Source organism: Phodopus roborovskii, unplaced genomic scaffold (genome assembly GCF_943737965.1).
Source record: "Phodopus roborovskii unplaced genomic scaffold, PHOROB, whole genome shotgun sequence".
In the NCBI taxonomy this organism is placed as follows: domain Eukaryota; kingdom Metazoa; phylum Chordata; class Mammalia; order Rodentia; family Cricetidae; genus Phodopus; species Phodopus roborovskii.
This window is the reverse complement of record NW_026125397.1, coordinates 3,931,913-3,952,448: the sequence shown is the minus strand read 5'-3', so window position 1 is coordinate 3,952,448 and position 20,536 is coordinate 3,931,913. Positions and strand designations below refer to the sequence as shown.

General features: G+C 41.8%; 1 protein-coding gene across 2 annotated transcripts in view; it reads right to left on the bottom strand.

Annotated features, from left to right (window-relative positions):
• Positions 1-3,694: 3,694 nt before the first annotated feature.
• The window catches only part of Ahi1 (Abelson helper integration site 1), a 126,682-nt gene continuing 109,840 nt past the window's right edge, over positions 3,695-20,536 (bottom strand). The window contains exons 21-23 of one of the 2 annotated variants that reach the window (XM_051175370.1): positions 14,850-14,908; positions 8,556-8,658; positions 3,695-4,402 (exon numbers count right to left, since the gene is read on the bottom strand). In XM_051175370.1, coding sequence (XP_051031327.1) covers positions 4,400-4,402; positions 8,556-8,658; positions 14,850-14,908 — 165 coding nt within the window. In that variant the 3' untranslated portion in view covers positions 3,695-4,399. Of the gene's footprint in view, positions 4,403-8,555; positions 8,659-14,849; positions 14,909-16,983; positions 17,048-20,536 lie in introns of those variants that run through there. The other variant, XM_051175371.1, reaches the window with a different exon arrangement.

The window sequence follows — 20,536 nt, the reverse complement described above, 5'->3', positions numbered from 1 at the left end:
ATATAGACCCATTTCCCCATTTCAATGTATTTGTGGTTAGATAAATCCTCAGAAATTTACAGCTGCTATAGACTAGTGCATTATGTAGTCTGCCCGCACACATGATAAGTATAGTTAAGAATTTGATGTTCTTAACTGAGAGATTTGACTGACATTCCTTTACCACCATGAGGTACCTTGTTGCTGAAAAGTGCATTGCCATAGACCTCAGAATGTTAACTTCTGGGTAGCAGCCAGGCTGGCCAGAAGAATGGCTGCCTAGACACCGTACACTGACTACTACTTCAGAAAAAATATGTGAGGCATATATTTGTTCACATCCCTGTGAACAAATTTAGCTCACAAAAAAGCCAACTGATTCTTTGCTAAAAACACCAAAAACTGAACTGAATCTACCCAACTTTTCTCCAGGGAACCCTTCTTCCTTCGCTCTTCTTTTTTTTAAGCTTCAGTTGCTTTTTGGCTCTTTCAACAAGTTATCTTCCTAGATGTCTTGCTGTTTACCCTCCCTACTCTTATGCTCATTAAGCAAACCACCTCCACCCCAAGAACATCTAAGAGTCGCTCTTTGATTGGCAGTTGTTGTGAGCTTAAGTCTGTAAGAACTTTGCTCTACATTTTCTCCATTCTGGAGAAGAATCAGATGACAAGTTAGAGCACACCAACACCAGCTTGTTTGGAACTGGGAGAGCCTGATGTATGCTAGTAGTTAAGGCATTTTGACCTATGCAATGAGAGTTGGAAAAGGAATTATGAATTATGACATAAATGTCTCCTTTTTTAGATTGGAGAAATAAAATTGTAGGTCTTGTTAGTAGCCACCCCAACTTTTTAAGGCAAAACTAACCCATCCATAAACTGTGAACTATGCGTGTTAAAGAACAAGATTAGAAAAGGGAGGTGCTCATGGCCTACCCTTAGATGTGAAGGGCTCCAAAGATGGCATTCTTTGCGTTTACAAAACAAGTGTTTTTATTATGCTATCCAGTTCCCGCCTTAGCTTAAAGTATTCCCTATTCAGCTTAATTATTAGAGCGGAAGGGTATGATGAATGAAGTGCCTCATTACTGACTTTACTTCCTGGGTCTCTGCAGATAGGAGCTGTCTGCCTTTGCCTAGTTAGTCCATTGTCAACCCTAAGTGATGCTGACATTCAATTCTCCTGCAGATAATTGGATCCATCCATAGATCGAGTTCTTCAGTCAACACAATCTTGTGATTGACACTTTGCCTGATGATTTTATTATCTTTTATATGACCGAAAGGGAGCCTTTTCTGTTTCATGAATAAAATGTTACTGTATATGTAATTAGTTTGATTCTCCAGAACCTATTTCTTCAGGAGATGTTAAGAACTATAGGGTGGTAAAGCATTACTAAGAATAGTTATAGGACACACAATGACCAGTTTTAGAAACAATTTTTACTTAGGTATACACAAATGTCTAGACCTGGGCAGAATGTGGTTTTAGTCATTCCAACTTTAAAAACTGACTGGCTTTGTCCTGTATAGCACCAGAGGACCTGTCACGGAGTCTACTCCTTCCATTTATAGCCAGCATGGGTATTTATAAGCCGTGCACACGTGGGCAAACTACTTACCTTTCACAGCCTTGTGTTGCTTATTTGTAAAGTACACACGTTTTGTGTATCTCTAAGATTTGATGCAAACAGAAATGGAGACTATGCGTGATAGAGAATGAAGATCTTGAAAATATTTTCTGTACGTAAGTTCAATTTGGTAAAAACTGATACTAAAATATTGATTTAAAAGTGTTCCCACCATTTAATTAATTCACAGGGACCTCATGTGGAAATTAATTGAAAACATAAAAATATCATAACTTAATTTTTTTAAAAATCATTTTTATGTTGTTCTTACTTTCTTAAGAATACTTAACACATGTCAGAAGCAACATGTCATACTAAGCTATAACTTGGTGACTTCCAGATACACTTGTGCCCAAATTCCTAAAGAGAAAATGTCATCAAGAATAAAATTTTACAATAGAGTCAAGAACATGTTTTTATGTGCCAGAAAGCATGTACAGACTTTCATATTTAGCAAGTGTTAGCTCTTTAAAATATTAATTTCAGTTAAAACATAAATTTTATGCCAAAACTTTGCATTTTTGTTGTAAATATTTCATGATAGAAATCTTTTAAAAGACTGATATTTTGGGTGGCCTGGGAGATGTCTTGAAGACTTGCCATGCAAACATGAAGACTAGAGTTTAGATTTCCAGCACCTATGTAAATGCCACTGGGTGAGCGTACCAGCTTGTATACAGGTGCACGCTATACATGAAAGCACATATGTACACATGCCTACAATGCACCTATGGAAAAATATATTATTAAAGTTTTACAAATCTTACTTACAGTATAGTTTTGATACTGCAGACATCATGATACAAAGATAGTGCCAAACAGTTGGTCTGATCAGTGTAACATCCAATACTTTCATAATTATGATGAAAACAAATAATTGCATTCCTGCTGTCTTCAGCAGGTGCAATGTAAAATAATCATTCTGCCTTTCAGATGAGCACAAAGCTCACAGCAAATGCTCAGCGCCTCCAATATGTCTTCTCATTAGTCTTGACTTGAAGTAGTTCTACATCTTGTTGAGAAGCTTTCTGCTGAATCTAAGGCCAAAATCACAGAACTAACAAGCATCTGAAATCCCTGAGCTGACCCATATGAATACTGGATGATCAAAGGGGGTTACCTGTAATTATAGTCTCAAGGGGCAGAGGTGGGGTATCCTAATTGGTGAGCTCTGCTCTGGGTTTACTGAGAGACTCTGCCTCAAGGAGTCATGGGGAGAAAGATAGAGGAAGATTCCTGACATCAACCCAGGGCCTCCACACTCAGACACAAATGCTGCAAGCCCACATACATGCACACCCACACCCACATACACACACCCCCACCCACACCCACACACACATCCCCCCACATGCACACACACACACATGCCCCCCCACACCCCCCCACATGCACGCGTGCGCGCGCGCGCGCACACACACACACACACACACACACACACACACACACACGGAAAAGAAAAATCCACAAGCTGAAATGGTGGGGACATATATCTTTATTTCTTACTGTCTGAAGCAGCACACTCACAAGACAGAAAACAAGCATGTACAGGGTGACTCATCTGCCTGGACTAAATGCACTGGGAACACGGACATACACAAGCAGAACAATGCCAGCCTGGCATTGGCAGAAGAGACTTTGGCGCTGGGGGCTGTGGGCTTCAGTGCCACTCTATGCTCTGGAGAACCCCCCCTATAATAACAACAATACCACAAAGGCTCTCCACAGCAGGCTCATGTTTACCCTGTTTAAGCTTCTATAACATGTGCAGGGATAAGAGCCAAATATATTTGTACTAGAAGCTGTTTCACACTGGCACATCTGGACGAGTTTACACCTCAGTGCTCAACACAGTTTTTCTCACTTCTTATTTCAATGGAATCAATTGTCTACTTGGGTAAATAAGTTTTTCTAACTTTACCACAGGCTTTGACCTTGTTGGGGTCAACTGTTCTACTGACGGACTTATCATGTAGCTGAAGTCAGGGAAGAGACAAAGAAGGAAAAACCACAAAGGATGAGTTTCCCTGTTACATTCAACTTGGCCTTATGGTAATGGTGTTGTTATTCTGGATATAAAGACATAAATAATGCTGTGTAATAATTTAAAAACAAATATTCAGAATAAAATAAATATTAAACAATTTATATCTATAAATTACTTACATGCTTAAAGGTGAACTGCTTTTAAAAATGGAAATAAATTTGGCATACTATTGCTAGTCCACCCAAAATTACTCTTAGTTTAGGTGTGTTGAGTTACACATATAATTCACTCCAAAGCAATGTAAACATTTAGTTCTTAAAAGCAAATTGCTTCTTTTAATGCCTTTGTTACTGGGGCAGTATGGATACACAATATTCAGAAGCTGCTTGCCTTTTACACACAAGTAGCTTCAAAAGCAGATGCTCTGCATTCTGAGCAGGGCACTACACCTACAGCCACATCACAGATACTGTAACACTGGATGAAGCAACAATGTACACACTTTTATTCATGTTTGCTGAGTTTCGTTATTGGTTTTTCCAACAGCAGCAATATAATTTTGATGCAGTTACTAATAGCACAGATACAATACTTTGATCAGTAACACTCACACTTGTTTATAACAATTAAACCCAGAGACCACATTGAATTTTTTTTTACAGCCAAACCTCACTTCAGATTTTCCATAAGGTCAATATAGTAGATACTTCTTTTCTTCCAAAATCTAAAGAGAAACCCATTTGGCTTAGCTTTTCATTTCATTTCTGTTCATCTGGTTGTTTCTTCATTCTTTTCCAACTTTTTACTAGGGAGAAAAGTATACAAAGATAATGGACAAGATCTTCTGGTTACAACTGATGCAGCAAAGAAAGTAAGCAGCCCACCACCAGCCCACCCCCAACAGGAATACTGCATTAATTTAGCTCTTAGAGCCTGCCCCTCAAGTGTACTGCTTACATCTCTGAGCATCACTAGCGACTGTACTGACTGTCCCTGCACTGACAGGCTAACATGAGTGAAAAAGAAAACTGTCTCAAGAGCAGGCATGACAGCTCCAAAGTGAGCAGGGTGCAAGGAGGAGGCAGATCTGAGTGGGTGAAGTTCTTCCGTTCATGGGGAAATATCCTTGTGGAGGATATTTCAGTTTCAGAATTAGAAAGAGACAAAGCATTTTCATTCATCAGGGTTCTTTCAAACTGGACTGTATGTTTTAAACTGTGTGAACCAAATGAGACAACGTGAACTTCATTTTTGTTTGATCATGATAGAGATTGCTAACCATGGATCTGGGCACATTTTGGGGATAAACAAGTTATTAAAAATCAAGAGCTGATATCCAGATGTTGCGTTCTTACAGTCCACTGACAGCAAGTGACGAAGAGTGGGGTCCCTCCTGGACTGCCCAGGGTCACCACTCACGGAGCACTGATGACTTAAACATGCCTGACTTCCCGCTAAACAAGAGGCTGGACACTGGGCTGCAGCCCCAGGACAATGGCATAGGTTAGGTCAGCTCTGCGATCACCTCTGAGGAAAGTGATGGCTGACATACGGTGGCAGGCAAGGGCAGAGGGTAGGGATTCCCACTGGCTCTCCTGGGAGCCCAGGAAGGAAGGCAAACACTTGACTTGTTCAAACCAGGTTTTATCCTAAGTATGAGGTTATATTATTTTTTTCCATATAAGAAAAGTTTACATACAATGTTTGCAAAAATTCTGTTACTGGTTCAGGTTAAATGTAATTACACAGATGAACTCCTGGTACATACAGAAGCTCAGAGACAGTGTCAAGTGAAGCTCATGAACACTACTACAACATGCCAAGACATGGGAACAGGAAGAGTCAGAGAAATCATTTCTGTTACTACATGTAATAGAAGGAGAAAATGTAAAACTCGCCTCCAAGTAAAGACTGCTAAAATGGGAAAGAGTATAGCAGGGCTTCAAATAAATGCAGGGTGCAAGTCACACAGGAGAATAAGGGTCTTAGGGACAAGACAACAAAAGGGACAAAAGAGGAAGAGGTCATGGCGATGGCAGGACATAAAGAAGACAGACAGACAGAAAGGGAAGGGTGACAAAGGGAGGCACAGCTGGAAATCAGTGGGATGGCTTCTGCAGGTGCAGACGATGTAGGGCAAGCTGAAGGAGGCAGGTGGAGACTTCACTGTGAGAAGTAAACATGAGAGAGACCCCAGGGTGGGACCCTGGGAGACGTTTACAAAAAGCAGCAGCAGCAGCAGCAGCGAATGTCTTTAAGGGCAATGGATTATTAAGAGGAAGGGATGGCAAGGCAGTGGGGGCACACGCCTTTAGTCCAGCACTCGGGAGGCAGCGGCGGGTGGATCTGTGTGAGTTCGAGGCCAGCCTCTACAGAGCGAGTTCCAGGACAGGCTCCAAAGCAACAAAGCAATACAGAGAAACCCTGTCTGGAAATACAAAAAGAGGAAGGGATAGTGCAATCGCAAACTGCCTGCCCATGAGCAGGAGACAGGGTTAGGAAGAAAGGAACAGAAGGGAAGCCAAGTGTGCACCCTAGCTGCTCAGAAGAGAGTGGGACACTTGGCTGCTGGCAGACAGAATGGGGACTTCAAAGCTGAGATACAGTGCAGCTTTACTAAACACAGAGAAGAGGTTCCATCCAACCCAAGAGTACAAAGCTGAGCCTGAGCCCACTCCCCTGAGGCATCATCACACAGAGTTTGCACAGCTAACACAGGAAGAGAGAGGCAACCGAAGGCTTGAAAAAGCCACTTCAGACAAAAGCAGAAAGGAAAATTTGTACAGCACGATTATGAAAATGAATATGAAACTGGGCTAAAGTTCGTATAAAACAGTGAAATTCAGCAGGCCTGGCCTAATGTCACAAGAAACTGAACTGTGACATGCTTATATAATAAATTCTCTTTAGAGGAGCACAATCCCTTGAAACAACTTGGAATGTCATAAAGATCTCCCATTGTCCCTGTCCCCAGGAGGGCTCAAACCACCAGCCTTCTCACTGACAGTCAAATCAACAGTACCAGCAAACTGGTCCAGATATTTTAGTCAATACTCTGCTCATAAGATTGGGCTGAACTTTTCCTAGAACATCTACTTGAGGGCATACTCTTTTAACTGAATCTCCCCATTGTCTTCAGAAACCTTCCTACTGTCAGGTCAAAGGACATTTGTATTTTGAGATGTGGTTTCACTAATTTTCCCAGAATGACTTTGAACTCTTGGGCTCAACCGATTCTTCCACCTTGGAGCACCAGTGATCGGGAGGACAAACACACTCCATCACATCTGGCTACAGAAGAATTTTGCAAACCATACACCCCCACATGCCATCTTTTATGGAAATAAAAACAGGCTTACTACCACTGTCATCCATGAACAATGGGTTCACTGTACACAGGGACATGCATTTAAGATGATAATCTACTTCTTTGTATTGTTATAAAAATTTGATTTCCTGAATTTTGAAACTTGCTGTCACTTTGTGATGAAAAACCTCACCTACTTTTTTTTTTTTACTTTTCATTTTATGAATTTGATCACTGATGAAGTAAACACTTCTTGTTTATTGCCAAATATATTTATACTTTTACTAACATTCCCTATACACTCTTCACCAGTTTTCTTACTGATATATTTCTTTTTTTGATGATCTCTTGGAGCTTTCTATATGCTGTAGATACAAATCATGCACGTAAAATTCTTCTCCAGCCCAGCTACTAGTGAAAAACTTTATTGGCCCATATTTTTGTTTGCTAAAAAATATTTCTTTTTATTTAATGGGTATGAGTGTTTTCCATGCATGCATGCATGTATGTATGTACATGTGTATGTATGCATGCCATGTGGACATAGGATAACCTGGAACTGGAGGAACTGGGGTTGTAAGCTATGGTGTGGGTGCAAGTGGGTACCACTTTTTTCATTTCGACATGCATGACCTTAAAGTTTCCATTATGTAAATCCAAACATATGTTTCAAAATGAATCCTATCAGGACACAGGGGCAGGTAGCTATTCTCTAAGATTCTTAGAAGCTAAGGCAGAAGAATTGCTTGAGCCCAAGAGTCTGAGGCCATTCTGGGAAACAGAACTGTCCTTCCCCTAAAAAACAAAAAACAAACAAAACAAAACAACAACAACAAAACAACAAGAACAAATAAAACTCACCACCACCACCACCACCACCACAATAACAAACCAAACAAAAACCCAGAACAAAACAAAAAATGTTTTCTAATTCCAACATCATGCTTATATAAAAGCCATACCAGGATTATTCAAGGTTTTCTGCACAAGTAGATTTACTTATTTTTTTCCAATTGAAAAAGTTTATGGAAACTCTGAATCTATTCTAGAAACTTACAAATGTATGCATGTGGGTGTAGTTAGGGCCGTGACACCAAAACTTTATTTCCACAGACTACTTCTGTCTAGAGAAAACCAGGTTCCCTGACAGGTTTCCTCCTGTTCGGTATGCTTACCCACCCTCTACCATCGCCCCAAGGGGCCTGTTTCAGAAGTAATCATGCGCCACCCACCTGTCCAGTTGCAAACATACATTGGGCTGTTTTCTCTGGACCCCAGGCCTCCTCCCACACCTTTCTAGTGGCTCTCACCTCTCTGTTGCAGAGGTTCTTGCCATGCCCCTATTTAAAGGCCTCCACAGTCTGAGTTTTCTGCGTACAATTTGTTTCTCCATTTACAGCCCAGAACATTGGAGAGAAAGAGAGACTACTGTGGTGGTCTTTTCCTTTCAGGGTAAAGACAGTCTAAGTTATGCTTGCAGGACTGCCCATTAGCGCATCCTCTGAGGCCACCGATAGCCTCTGCAGCCCCTCCCCCTTGTCAGCGCTCACCCCACCAGCTGGGCTCTGTCCGGCATCTGAAGTCTTTTCCTGGTAATGCAATAGCCCTCCCGTTTTCACTCACTTCTAACTTTCTGCTGGTCCTCTCTTACCTCTATCAGGGTGACTTTTCGGGCTGTCGGCTCACTCTTCTTCGCCTGTGTGTCTGCTCTGTATCCTCGGTCCTCCCAGCCCTGCTCTTTGCCCTTCTCAGTCCTGCAGGAAGGAGAGGTTGTAAACGAGAGGCCAGTAAGACAGCTGCTGTAGTGGGTTAGATAAGGCTGGGATCAAGGGAAGGGACAGGGGGATGGACAGGGATGATAAGGGGGGGGGTGAGAAAAACCACTAGCAGAACTACAAGTGTGACTACCCAAAGGAGTAAGACAGACAGTGTTCCATCTCAGCTATGAAGAAGGGACAAGAATGAAACAGACTGCTTCTGAAGAATATTTAGATGCTGAGGGCAAACCAGAAAATGTTATCAACATAGACAGAAAACAACCCTGTACTTTTACAGGGTATCTCTTATTAACAACGGAAAGAATGGAAGAAGTCCTTATGAGGGCTTTAACACACGGAACTGCAGGTCATGGAAAACTCAATGGTAAGAGCAACACATACACCGTTTGCTTCTGCACAGATTATGTTAGAAAAAAGAACATACAAACATGCAAAGAGAGAAACCAGGGAACTAGGAGACTAGTCATTTGTCTAAGTATGTACTGTGAAGGTGGGAATTTCCTAAACAGAGATTTAAAAAGACACAAGAATTTAAAAATCAAGTAATTAGCAGAAATGATAAAGTATGCATGCGTTAAACTGCATGTACTAACTCATGTTCAAGCTCTGGCTCTTAATGTGACTGTGTTTGGAGAAAGGAGGGTGAATATATTCATATAGTTTCATCCAGGACAATACCAGTGTCTTAAAAGAAAGAGACACTAGAATATGCTTACATGTGAAACCATGCACACACACTCTCCAGATGTATGTGTGCTTACATGTGAGACCATGCACACACACTCTCCAGATGTGTGTGTGCTTACATGTGAGACCATTCACATACTCTGCAGATGTGTGTGTGTGCTTACATGTGAGACCATGCATACACACTCTCCAGATGTGTGTGTGTGTGCTTACATGTGAGACCATTCACATACTCTGCAGATGTGTGTATGTGTGCTTACATGTGAGACCATGCACACACACTCTCCAGATGTGTGCAGATAGAGGCCCTGTGAGGCCACAGTGAGAGTTAGCCACATGGAAGTCAGGAAGAGAGGCCATACTTAGAAGATGTAATGTACTCCTAAAGTTTAGTAATAATAGGTGTGGAGATAGAATTCAGTGGGTAATGTGCTTGCTGCCAAGCCTGACAGCCCAAGTTTGATTCCCAGAGTTCACATGTAGAAAGATAGAGCTGACCCCTTCAAGCTATCATCTGATCTCCACACACACCATGTATGCAAGGGGCCCCTCCCAAAAGAAAGGACTAACTGTAGAAAAAAAGTAATAAAAGTCTCTCAAGTATTAGAAAGGTGAAACATTAGTTAGATAATTATTTCACCAAAGAAAGCACAAATATATGTGGACACACACACACACACACACACACACACACACACACACACACGACATCATAAGCCAGAATGGACAAGGATATATAAATTCAAAGCATATGAGATACACTTTGAACTGGAGTGGCTGAAATTACAGCCTGACTATATGAGACTGGGGAAGAAACATACAGGAAAGCCTATAAATGTGATATGATACAGAAAACGTATGAAAAATAATTCCAGCCACCCGATTCTAGCTATTTACCCAATCAACATGAATGCAAATATCTCTATGATGACTTATACAAATACTGGTATTTGTAGTGGGTCCAAACTAGACAACTCAAAGATACAGTAACAGGTAATGAATAAACAAATTGTGGTACTTGGAACTCTGGAAGGAGAGAGAGGTCACTGGTTGTTACAGAAAAGAATTATAAAAAGGATGAGAAATTCTTTAATTGTGGTGGTGGCTCATGAGTGTCTATCTTTCTTAAAAGCTAAAATCATCTGGGTGGAAGGAACCTCAATTAAGAAAATGCTTCCATAATATAGGGCTGTACACAAGTCTGAAGAGTATTATCTTAATTAGTGATTGCTGGGGGAGGGCCCACCCCATTGTGGGTGGTGGCATCACTGGGCTGGTGGTCTTGGGTTCTATAAGAAAGAAGGTTGAACAAGTCCTTATAAGCAAGCAGATAAGCAGCTCCCCTCCAAGGCCTCTACATCAGCTCCAGCCTCCAGTTCCTACTCTGTTTTAGTTCCTATCCTGGCTTCCTTTGATGATGAACAATGATGAGAACATGTAAGCCAAATATACCTTTTGTTTTTGGGCATGGTGATTTTGGTCATGGTGTCTTTGGGCATGGTGCTTTGGGGTATGGTTTCATCACAACTACAGTAACCCTAACTAGGACAAGTACCATCCTCAGGACCATTGTCCATCTTCTTTGAGGCTGCCTTTCATTGACTGGGTGCTCACCAATCAGGCTGGATTGGCTGGCCAGCAAGCCCCATGGAGTTTTGCTCTGCTCCTCACCAGTGTTGGGATTAGTCATGTGCTCCTATGTCTCTCATTTTGACATGGGTTCTGGGGATCAAACTCAGGCTTTGGAAGTAAGTACTTAACTGACTGAGGTTATCACCTCAGCCCCCGTTCTGACCCTTTCTCACTAACTTCATTCTACCATACTTTGTCTAGGTATGGCTAAATCTCTTCTGGATACTTTTAATATGATCGTAACTAGTCTTTTTGGTTTCATCCTTACCTAGTAATATGTATTGTCATCTCACATGTCAGAGTGATGCTGTTCAAATTTGAGTTCTCCCTCTATTTAGTGGCACCCATTTCACTTACTATAAAGCAAGGTCTTGCTCACTACCTAACCCTCATCTTTTCGTGCTCAACAGCCCTTTCTATTCCAGAAATGCTAGCAATTTCCTCACTATTCCTTCAGGATACTGAGGATGCTCTTGCCTACATTCCTGCCCCAAGGCCTTTTGCACTGGTCCCCCACATACACACACTGCTCAATTCCTTTTCTCCTTCCGCTCTTCTCTGTAAGATCTTTTGTGACAATTCAATTTAAAAATACAACAGACCTATTGTAGTGGCTCATGTCTATAAATAGGAAGATCATCCATGAGTTCAAGGCCAGCCTAGGATACAGAAGAAGGCTTGCAAACAAAAACACCAACAATATAAAACAAAATCCAAAACTGCAACAATTATACCTCCCACTTTATCTCCTTCCTATACTTAATCCCCCCCCCCACAGTATAGCACAATCTAACACACACATTTCTCTTAAAGGAAATAAAATGGCAGCTCTCTGAGACAAGGATTTTTACGGGTTTACTCTTGTGTCCCCAGTACCAAGAATGACATCCTAGGTGCCTGACAAATCTATGTTTAGAAACTGATCTGCATTTCGTCTGTGTTCTTTGGCATACTGGGCACACTCATAGGCACGTGCCAGGTGTCCCTGTCGGTGTCTAGCACACACAACATCTACTTCGGAAAACTACCAATCAGCATTTTCTCCATTAGGTTGATGCTCACAGTGAACTACTGACCGTCTCCTGGAATGGCTGCCTTAGCAGTCGAGTCAGAAGAGGACTAGGTCTTGATACAGACAAATGCTTATTCAGGATCATGTAAAACACTAGGGAGCTGTGGCTCCTGATTCCACCTTCCAAACCTCTGCTGCTCCAAACTCTCCAATCCCATTTTCCAGGCATAACGTTAAGCTCTAGTCCTTTTTCCCCATTACAAGTCTCCAATCCCACCACTAGTCTTCTCCCAATCTGCCCATGATAGCTTCATCTCCATGTGGCAACCCATTCTGAAGCACCCACCTCATTCCCTGATGGGACCGCTCTGAAGGCTCAGGTCTGTAAGTTCATCTGAAGCCTGGCTCCTCCTGCAGGCCCTCTAGCTCTTCACACTCTGCCCTGCTTACAGTGACCAACTGTGTTACCTCATTTGCATCTAATTACATAATTTGTTGTTTTCTAAACACTTACTTGCATTTCCCCATGTGATCTGCATATGTTCTTGCTACTTCTCACTTCACTATGCTTAGTGCTAAGTACACTGTGATAATCTCACAGTACACCAGAAGAGTTTGATTTCAGAAATAGAGGCAGGGAGTAAGAAAAAGGGTAAGAACTGGGCAATCAAAGCAACAATCTAAAAGTTAGAAAAAGTAGACCACTTTAGGGGAGAAAGGTGGGCTCTAAACTACACCCTTAAGGAGAATGGAGAAACGAGGAGCTTGGAACAGGGTGTACAGTGCAGGGAGTGGAAAAATACTGTGACTTACGGTGACCACTGTATCATATTTTATGTCATTAACTCATTCAGCTTCTGACTACAAAGGGACTCAATATGTTGGCTATCTGAACCAACCTCTTTGACCAAAGCTTTTAATGAAACAAACCCAACTAATGTTAAAAATATGAAAAACAAGGTCCCAGGAAAAATCAATATAGAACACAGGGAATAGGGAACACAAACACTGCATATTAGTTATTATATTGGGTTTACAGAAACGTCATTATAAATTTGATCAGGGCATTAGGTAATAAATGAAAAACACCATAGGGCATGGAATACAAAGAGTGGAAGTTTATCTTTGAAGAAAATGCTGTGGATAAATTAGAAGTTTCTTCTTATATCTTAAAAAGAGTTTAGATTTAGTGAAATGCATATGAATTGATGATAAAAGTGACCATTTCTCAGAAAGAAGGGGGGGGTTTGAGAAATTGTTCAGCATACAAAGAGCTTCTCTCTCTCATATTAGCACTCATTTCTTAAAAGTAAACAATAAAATGACATGTTAGGGTAGAGATGAATAACTGTTGAGAGAAAACTACCTTTGATCAAAATAGAATCTTCTGCTGGATACAGACCCAATCTCCAGTTGTCCTAGGCCCGACATTTGGCCTAGGGACCACACTTAGGAGGCCCCACTTAAGCCCCACTAGAGACAGGTGGAAGGTGGAACAGAAGTCCTTGAACCCTCTCCCTTCGCGGAACCCCACCCCCTACATAGTGAACTCCAGGCTTTAGCTCCGCAGTTGTGTAAGACTGTCGGGTTTTCTGAAGGAAAGTGTAAAATCTCCTTTTCTTCTTTTTAATCTATTTTTGAAGCACATTTCCCCAACACGTTAGGCTTCCTTGTTCTTTCCCCTCCACGTGGCTGCTTATCTACTGTGTCTGCTGAACCTCCCTCTGGCTTAAGTGATGGCTTCCTCTCCTGTTCCCTCCTTACAGCACCTGAGGTCTACAGTGAGCTGCACTGGGGGTCTCTTTCAAACTCATGACACTGTGCTTGACTTCCGCTTCAATTCATTCTTAAAATCTTTTATTAATGAGACTAACGACCCCAAGAAGGGATCCTGATTTCTCCTGTATCTTTCGGAGATCATGAAGAGATCCTCAAATTCTAGTAACAACATCTTCCTGTGGAACCTGTGGCAGAGAATCTAGTCGAGAAAGAGACAGGCCTATTGATGAGGGGTTGGAGACTGAGGTCTCAGTTTAGTAGTGACAGGGATGCCCTGTGACATTAGCACCACGCTTTCCCCCCTTGGATTTGTCAGCTATTAAAATAGAGGGGATGTGGAAAGAATTATAAGGTATCTTCCAGATTATGAGTCTATGACTCTTTTTTAAAGTCTACTTAAAAATGACACATCTCTCAACTGTGGAGTAAAATATTGTCTTGCAGCACACTGCGTGGTTTTATTTGGCAATTCCAGTCATCTGAATCAGGATATGAATTATTCCTCAAACTGTGAACACATGTAGCACATCTTGACATCCAATGTATCTGAAGGAGGCCCAGTGGGGATGGATGTCTGTGTGCACGTGTGTAGGGCACAGGAGGTGCCAGCAGATACCTTGCTGGTCATGGACACTGTACCTAAGGCTTTGCTGACACACAGAGCACATTCACCCTGATGACATCCTGGGAACTGGCTGCTTTCCCTTTAAAGCCCCGGAGGAGATATTTCATAATTTAGTTTTGCCTAACCATTCAGTTGTATTCACTTAATGTTATCTAAAAAAAAAAAAAAAAAAAAAAAAACACTCAAACAAAGTAAATGAAAAATAAAAGTAAGCCTTCTGCTGTTTAATGTGTTGCTATTTTATATAGCATCACTCTCTAGCTCCTAACACATTCTTAGGGCCTTCTAAAAACTTGAAATTTAGCGTGTAGTGCTCTCATTGTGTTATGAAAAAGGGATACGGACGGATGGTCCTACAACAACGGCAACGACAACAACAACCCAGTGCTATTTCTCACTGCAAACTGTCTGAGCGCTCTGAGAAGCACTTACCGTGCCATGAACTGTGAGCCCAGTCTGGAATCCGGGGACCTGTCCTTGTGGAGAGCAGGCTGTGAAGGAGGAGACAAAAGCATGGTCAGCATCCACCCGCTGGGTCCCTAGACAGAACATGGGTGTCTATCCCAGCACCACGCCCACTCCTACAGAAAACCAAGAGCTAGTCTACCACAGTTTAAACTTTTTTTATAACAAGGTTAGTTTTCAGATGCAGGACTAAAAAAACCCCCCAAAACCAAAAAAAAAAAAAAAAAACCCAAACAAACAAAATCGTCATCAACAACAACGAAACCCACAAAGAAAAACAAAAGGGAGAGGCTGTTTGTTAGCTTAAGTTAACTTACTACTGTGGTATGTTACTTAAGCTGCACACTTATCTTTCATCACTGCGTCCTTTCTTTCTATTTTTCTCAGCGTACCCATATTTTTATAATGAGGCTCAACTGAACCAAATGCAAAGATTCTGAATTTGAACACTCCAAATCTTTTACAATTTTCTTTAGTCAATCTTACTTTATTAATGGCACCCTTGAGAAAAAGACTGAATGCACACTTAAATTCGGAGTGTTAGATACTTCTTCCTCTAGAATTCGAAGCATTAGCTCCAACCCAAAGTAGACTGAGGACTTTACCAGTCAGTCCAGTCAGTGCGGCCACAAACAGACTGAAAGCGGTTTTTAGGGATAATTAGATGTCAGAAGAGGCATCTGACATTCAAAATAAGACAATGAATCGCCGAAGTACGGATAGATGAAAGATATCCACACCATCATTTAAATGAAAGCCATTCAGGAAACAAACACAAAATCGGAATGAGAGAAAGGAATCCAGCTTTTCTTTCACCCTTGTTTGTGTACTCCTGCCTTCCCAGTCCTCCCTCTGCTCTGCTGCAGCCCCCTCTGCATCTCCCCTCTCCCTCCTCCCCTCCCTCCCTCTAGGCAGATCTCTGCAGCACAGTGCCTTGGCACCAAGTGCCCTTCAAAAGGCATTGCTGTGCGCATTATAACATTACAAAGACTATGGCTCTGTGTTTACTACCGGGTGGTTTTAAATCCAACATTTAAGATGAGAGTTAAAGAATGACGAGATGGGGGAAAGGTGGGTGCTGGAGGGAGCAACCCCAACAACACAGCAACTAATGGCATCTTGATTTTTCTTCACCGCTAAAATTGACAAGGCTCAGTTAAAATGCACTGAGAAAAAATATATATATTCATGGACAATTTCACATTCAAAGTCTGGTCCAGATTCCCAAAAGCTCTACCTGCTCTCACCCAATAGCACACACAGCAAGCAACGAAAAGCATCAAAACTAAACTCAGAGTGCATTAATCTGCCCAGAACTTCCCCTGCCTCTTCATGAGCATGGAAGTTCCAAACACATTAATCCAATTACATGGAAAGTTTAAAAATTTACAGTTCTTTACAAGGTCTGGTCTAAGCATTATTTCCACCTGTTTGTCTAACAGAAGCCAGCCTTCCCCCCCACAAAAAAGTGTATGTTTATGAAACGTGGTCAAATGAGTGGCATTAATAAGAGGGACAAACAAAGAGCTCTCATCAGGAATTCTCACCCATCTGCACCTATTCTGGAGCAGAGGAGAGAAATGAAGCTAAAGCTAAGGGTCCTTTAAGTCAGCGCTGCCCTGTGTGGGGTCTTAGTCACGTGCTGGGATACACTGAAACGAGCGAGGGACAGAGTGATCAGAATGCTCTCTCTCTCTCTCTTTCTCTCTGTGTAAGTCAAAAACAAACTTAATAAAAGATAAAGACAGATGGAATACTGTCCATGCAGTGTTTCCATTGTGTTCTTACCACTGCCATACCTGATGCATTTTTATGATGTAAAGTGGCGTCGCCTATGTTGAAATCCTATAAATCTTAACTTAGTAGGGAGCCCATATTTCGATGTTTTTATACTTGTTTTAAAGGGCACTTAGGACTAACACTTCACTCTATACCCTTTACTCACTCATTCCTTGGTCTCAGCAGCAGTGACTCATGGAGGCAGTAGGGGGAGAAGGAGTTTCTGTGAGCTGTTTTGTTTTATCTTAAAACAGAAGACCCCAAGGCTGGAAGCAATCACCCCCCCCCCCCATCAACAAGGCCAAGGAGCATGGCTGCCCCTCTTCCCTCCTTTCCACACACACCTCTCAGTTGTTTTGTGACTCCGTTTCCTCTTCATGGGCACCCTTGATTAGGAGAGGAGGGATGAAGAGAGGAAGATGAGCAAAGCGAGGATGAGGAATGGGAGGACCACAATCTAGAGACTCCTGCTTCCCAAGCCCTCAGCTTCTTTGGGGTGATTTTCAATTTAGAACGCAATGAGGCTTAAACGTGAAAGGAATGATAAATGGAGTGATTTAAAATGACAACACTGATCATGTGGAGATTTACCCAGAAGTAAACAATGTACAAACAGCTTTAGAAAAGAAAAACGGGCCATGCAAACAACTCACCGGAACCGATACTTGTAAAAACTTGAAGAATGAACGGGAAATCATACGAACGTTCAATCAATGTGTGTTGTAGCTGGCACACCAGCATCAGATAAGGCAGATGTATGAGACAGTCCAGCTTTATTTTACATGCTGTTATGCACCCACCGATAAATTTACATTTCCAAATGTGTCCTCTCTACTTTGTGGGAATTGTATCTTTTTCTTTTGAACATAGATATAAGAGAGGAAGGTTGCCAATGTTGCCAATGAGGGTTTGGTGGTTTAATTCTAGTCTTGGTTAACAAACCTTGTGTGTCCCTAGTAAGCCACTTCACCTCTCCTGGGATTTCTGTTAACTGGAGAAGGAAGAGGGGCCCAGAGTACAAGCACAAGCTCTCATAGCCCAACACCACACCCTTACTTCTGCAGACGAGGGGATGGGGGCCAGAGTCACCAAGGATGCAGAGTGGCTACAGGTTACACAAAGCTTTCTAACACCGAGTTAACAGTAAAACTAATTTTCAGTCCCACTGTTTGAAGCCTCAAGTGCAAGCATACAGAAGTAGAATCCTTGAGTCCTTCTGGGTAAAAGCTAGGTTTCTATGGCCTAGCACACTCTGCCACTGGTAGACTCCAGTCTAGGTCACAGCCCTCCAACTAAAAGTAGGGACTATACTATGCACCTCCACTAAGCAGCCTTAGTGCTGACCCTACAGCATACATAGTTTGCACCGCGTTTGCCAGTATGCCAGAGTGCCAGCAAAGTCTGCCTGAACACACTGGGACCTGAAGGGATTGTGCTATGAACATCAGTGTTTTTACTGTATACACAGTTTTCTGCACCTATAAAACCAAAACAATTTCATTATGGAATGAAAAGAAACAAACACAGCATTTTCTTGGTGTCGTTTTTAAACATGTGACAAATACATATATCTTTGGATTGTTCTGTTAAAATGTTGGATTTTAAAAGTTGCTGCTTGAGTTTTAACTTTTTTTTTAAAAGGTAAATGAAGTTTGTTTGGGTTAGGACAAACTTTCCCAACTGTGCCTGCAATGGCTTCAATGGTTTTTTTGACATGGTATATGAAGTGTTCACGCACAGCCCGGGTGAGAGAGGATATATTCTAAAAGAGAGAAGTTATCAAACCATTGCCCCCTTTTATTACAAAATCAGAATGTCTAACAAGTATGTAGGAGTCAAGTTTGAAGTCAACATCCATACAAAGAGATACACACTCTGTGTTTACCAAACAGACCTAAGGATAAGGAACTCTGCCAGGCCAGGAGTGCCTTGCAACCTCTTTTCTACTCGTTTTTCTAAAACAAAACAGAAGGAACAAAAACAAACAACAGAAACCAGGGCATCTTTAAGAGAGTTCTTCTGTCTGTGGACCTGAATCAAAAGTTCTAAACCACAACAGGGACAATGGAGGTAACCTGGGCTAACTTGTCTCACAGCTACATTTACATACATTCTGGTCTTTGTTTCTTGGCTCTCTATATATTGTGAGATAGCCACAGGCACAGCAGAGAGGAATTTAGATGTCCTTTTGCTTTCTGCTTTGGCTAACATTAAATAAATTAAATTTTCTTTACCAGTTTCTGTTTGCTGATTTCTTTGGACTACAGGGAAACTGAGGCAGCACATTTACAGATCTAAGTACTTGGAACACAGATGGCTCTTTCCAGTCTCATCACAGATCCTAGAGTGAACTGTTTGTTGGTAGCATTTGTTATAGTTAAGGTACAAAATGCTTTCCATCAGTGGATTAATATCCCGATCGATGCAACATTTAATAGCATTACTGGGATGTGTGTGGCAGGCCCTGGTGGAGGAACAGGTCTCTGGGGACACTCCCTGGAAGGGTGTATCCTGATTTTAGTTCTTTTCTGTTCCCCCTTTGCTTCCATGGCTGCCAAGAGGTGTGCGGGTCTGACCTGTCATGACTTCGCTGCCGGAATGCTTTACTTCACCACAGGCCTGAAAACAATGGAATCAGCAGACTGCTGGCTAACGGACACTGTGAACCACAATAAACTTCCTTTCTTTTAAACAGTTTCTGTGAGGAATTTTTGCATAGCAACAGTCCCTAACTCACCATAAGTTTGGGGACATAAATCCATGATCAAAGGCTAAGTACCTCTTCTACTACTCAAGCTCTTATCTCTATCTTCCAATGAAATTTCTTTCTTTTCTCTGGTGTTGGGGACCAAACCCAGAGCTTCAAGCTAAGCAATGTTTTCCGACTGAGCTACACCCCCAAACAAAGGATAAGCTTTTGAAATACAATTTGATCACATCACCTCCCTGCTTTCCATAGTTTGATGGCTCATAGCAGATAAATACAAACTCCTTAATGTGTCATATGAAGGCTTCCAAGATCCTGTTTATTTATTTGGGGTTCAGTCTTTTCTCTTTTAACTCGAGCTCCAAACCTCGATGTTACACTGGGCATTTCTGATGTCCCTAAGGTATTCCCCCATGAATAACTCCCAGTTTTCACAAATGGTCCGCACTTCCCAGTCACTATCCTTTATTGCTTATGTTTAATTGTGTGACTATATGACTAATGCCACTTGCATCCTTTAGGCTATAATGCAGCGATTATTTCTGATTCATTGACTGTCACCACCTAGACTCCATTTTACCATAGTGTCTGACAAAACAAATCAAATCGAATCCAAACAAAACCAAAACAGGCACTCTTCTAACTGTTAAACAAATAAGGAAGACGCTAAAGCAGGCAAAGGAATGAGAAGAAGATTCCCCAAGTAAGAGCTGAGGACCAGAAAAATGAAAGTAGGAAATGGTTCCCAGCTTGAGGAGGGGTTTTCCACAAAAAGAAGTGCTAATCTCTAAAACTCAGCTGCAGAAACAGGGTGAAATCTCAGAAATACAGAGAAAATCGGGATAAAAATGTGAGGGATTCATGTTAGAAGGCAACCTCTGGGAAGGCAGGAGCCAAAGCTGACTTGATGTGCAAGAGTAGCAGCCTGAGGAGTGGGGTACTGTCTCTCTGACAAGGTGTCAGAGAGTATGGCAGCGAGTCAAAGGGAATAAACAAAAAGACGGCAAGAGAGTGTGCCTCACTGAGGCAGGTGACCACAGTGGTGACCAAGGTGGTGATTTGTGGAAAAAAAAAAAGCAATGAATAAACCCAGAGCACAAGTGTCAAAAGTGGACAAATGGTTACTGGAGATAAATTACAGATTGCAGGTGCTGCTTATGCAGCTGGT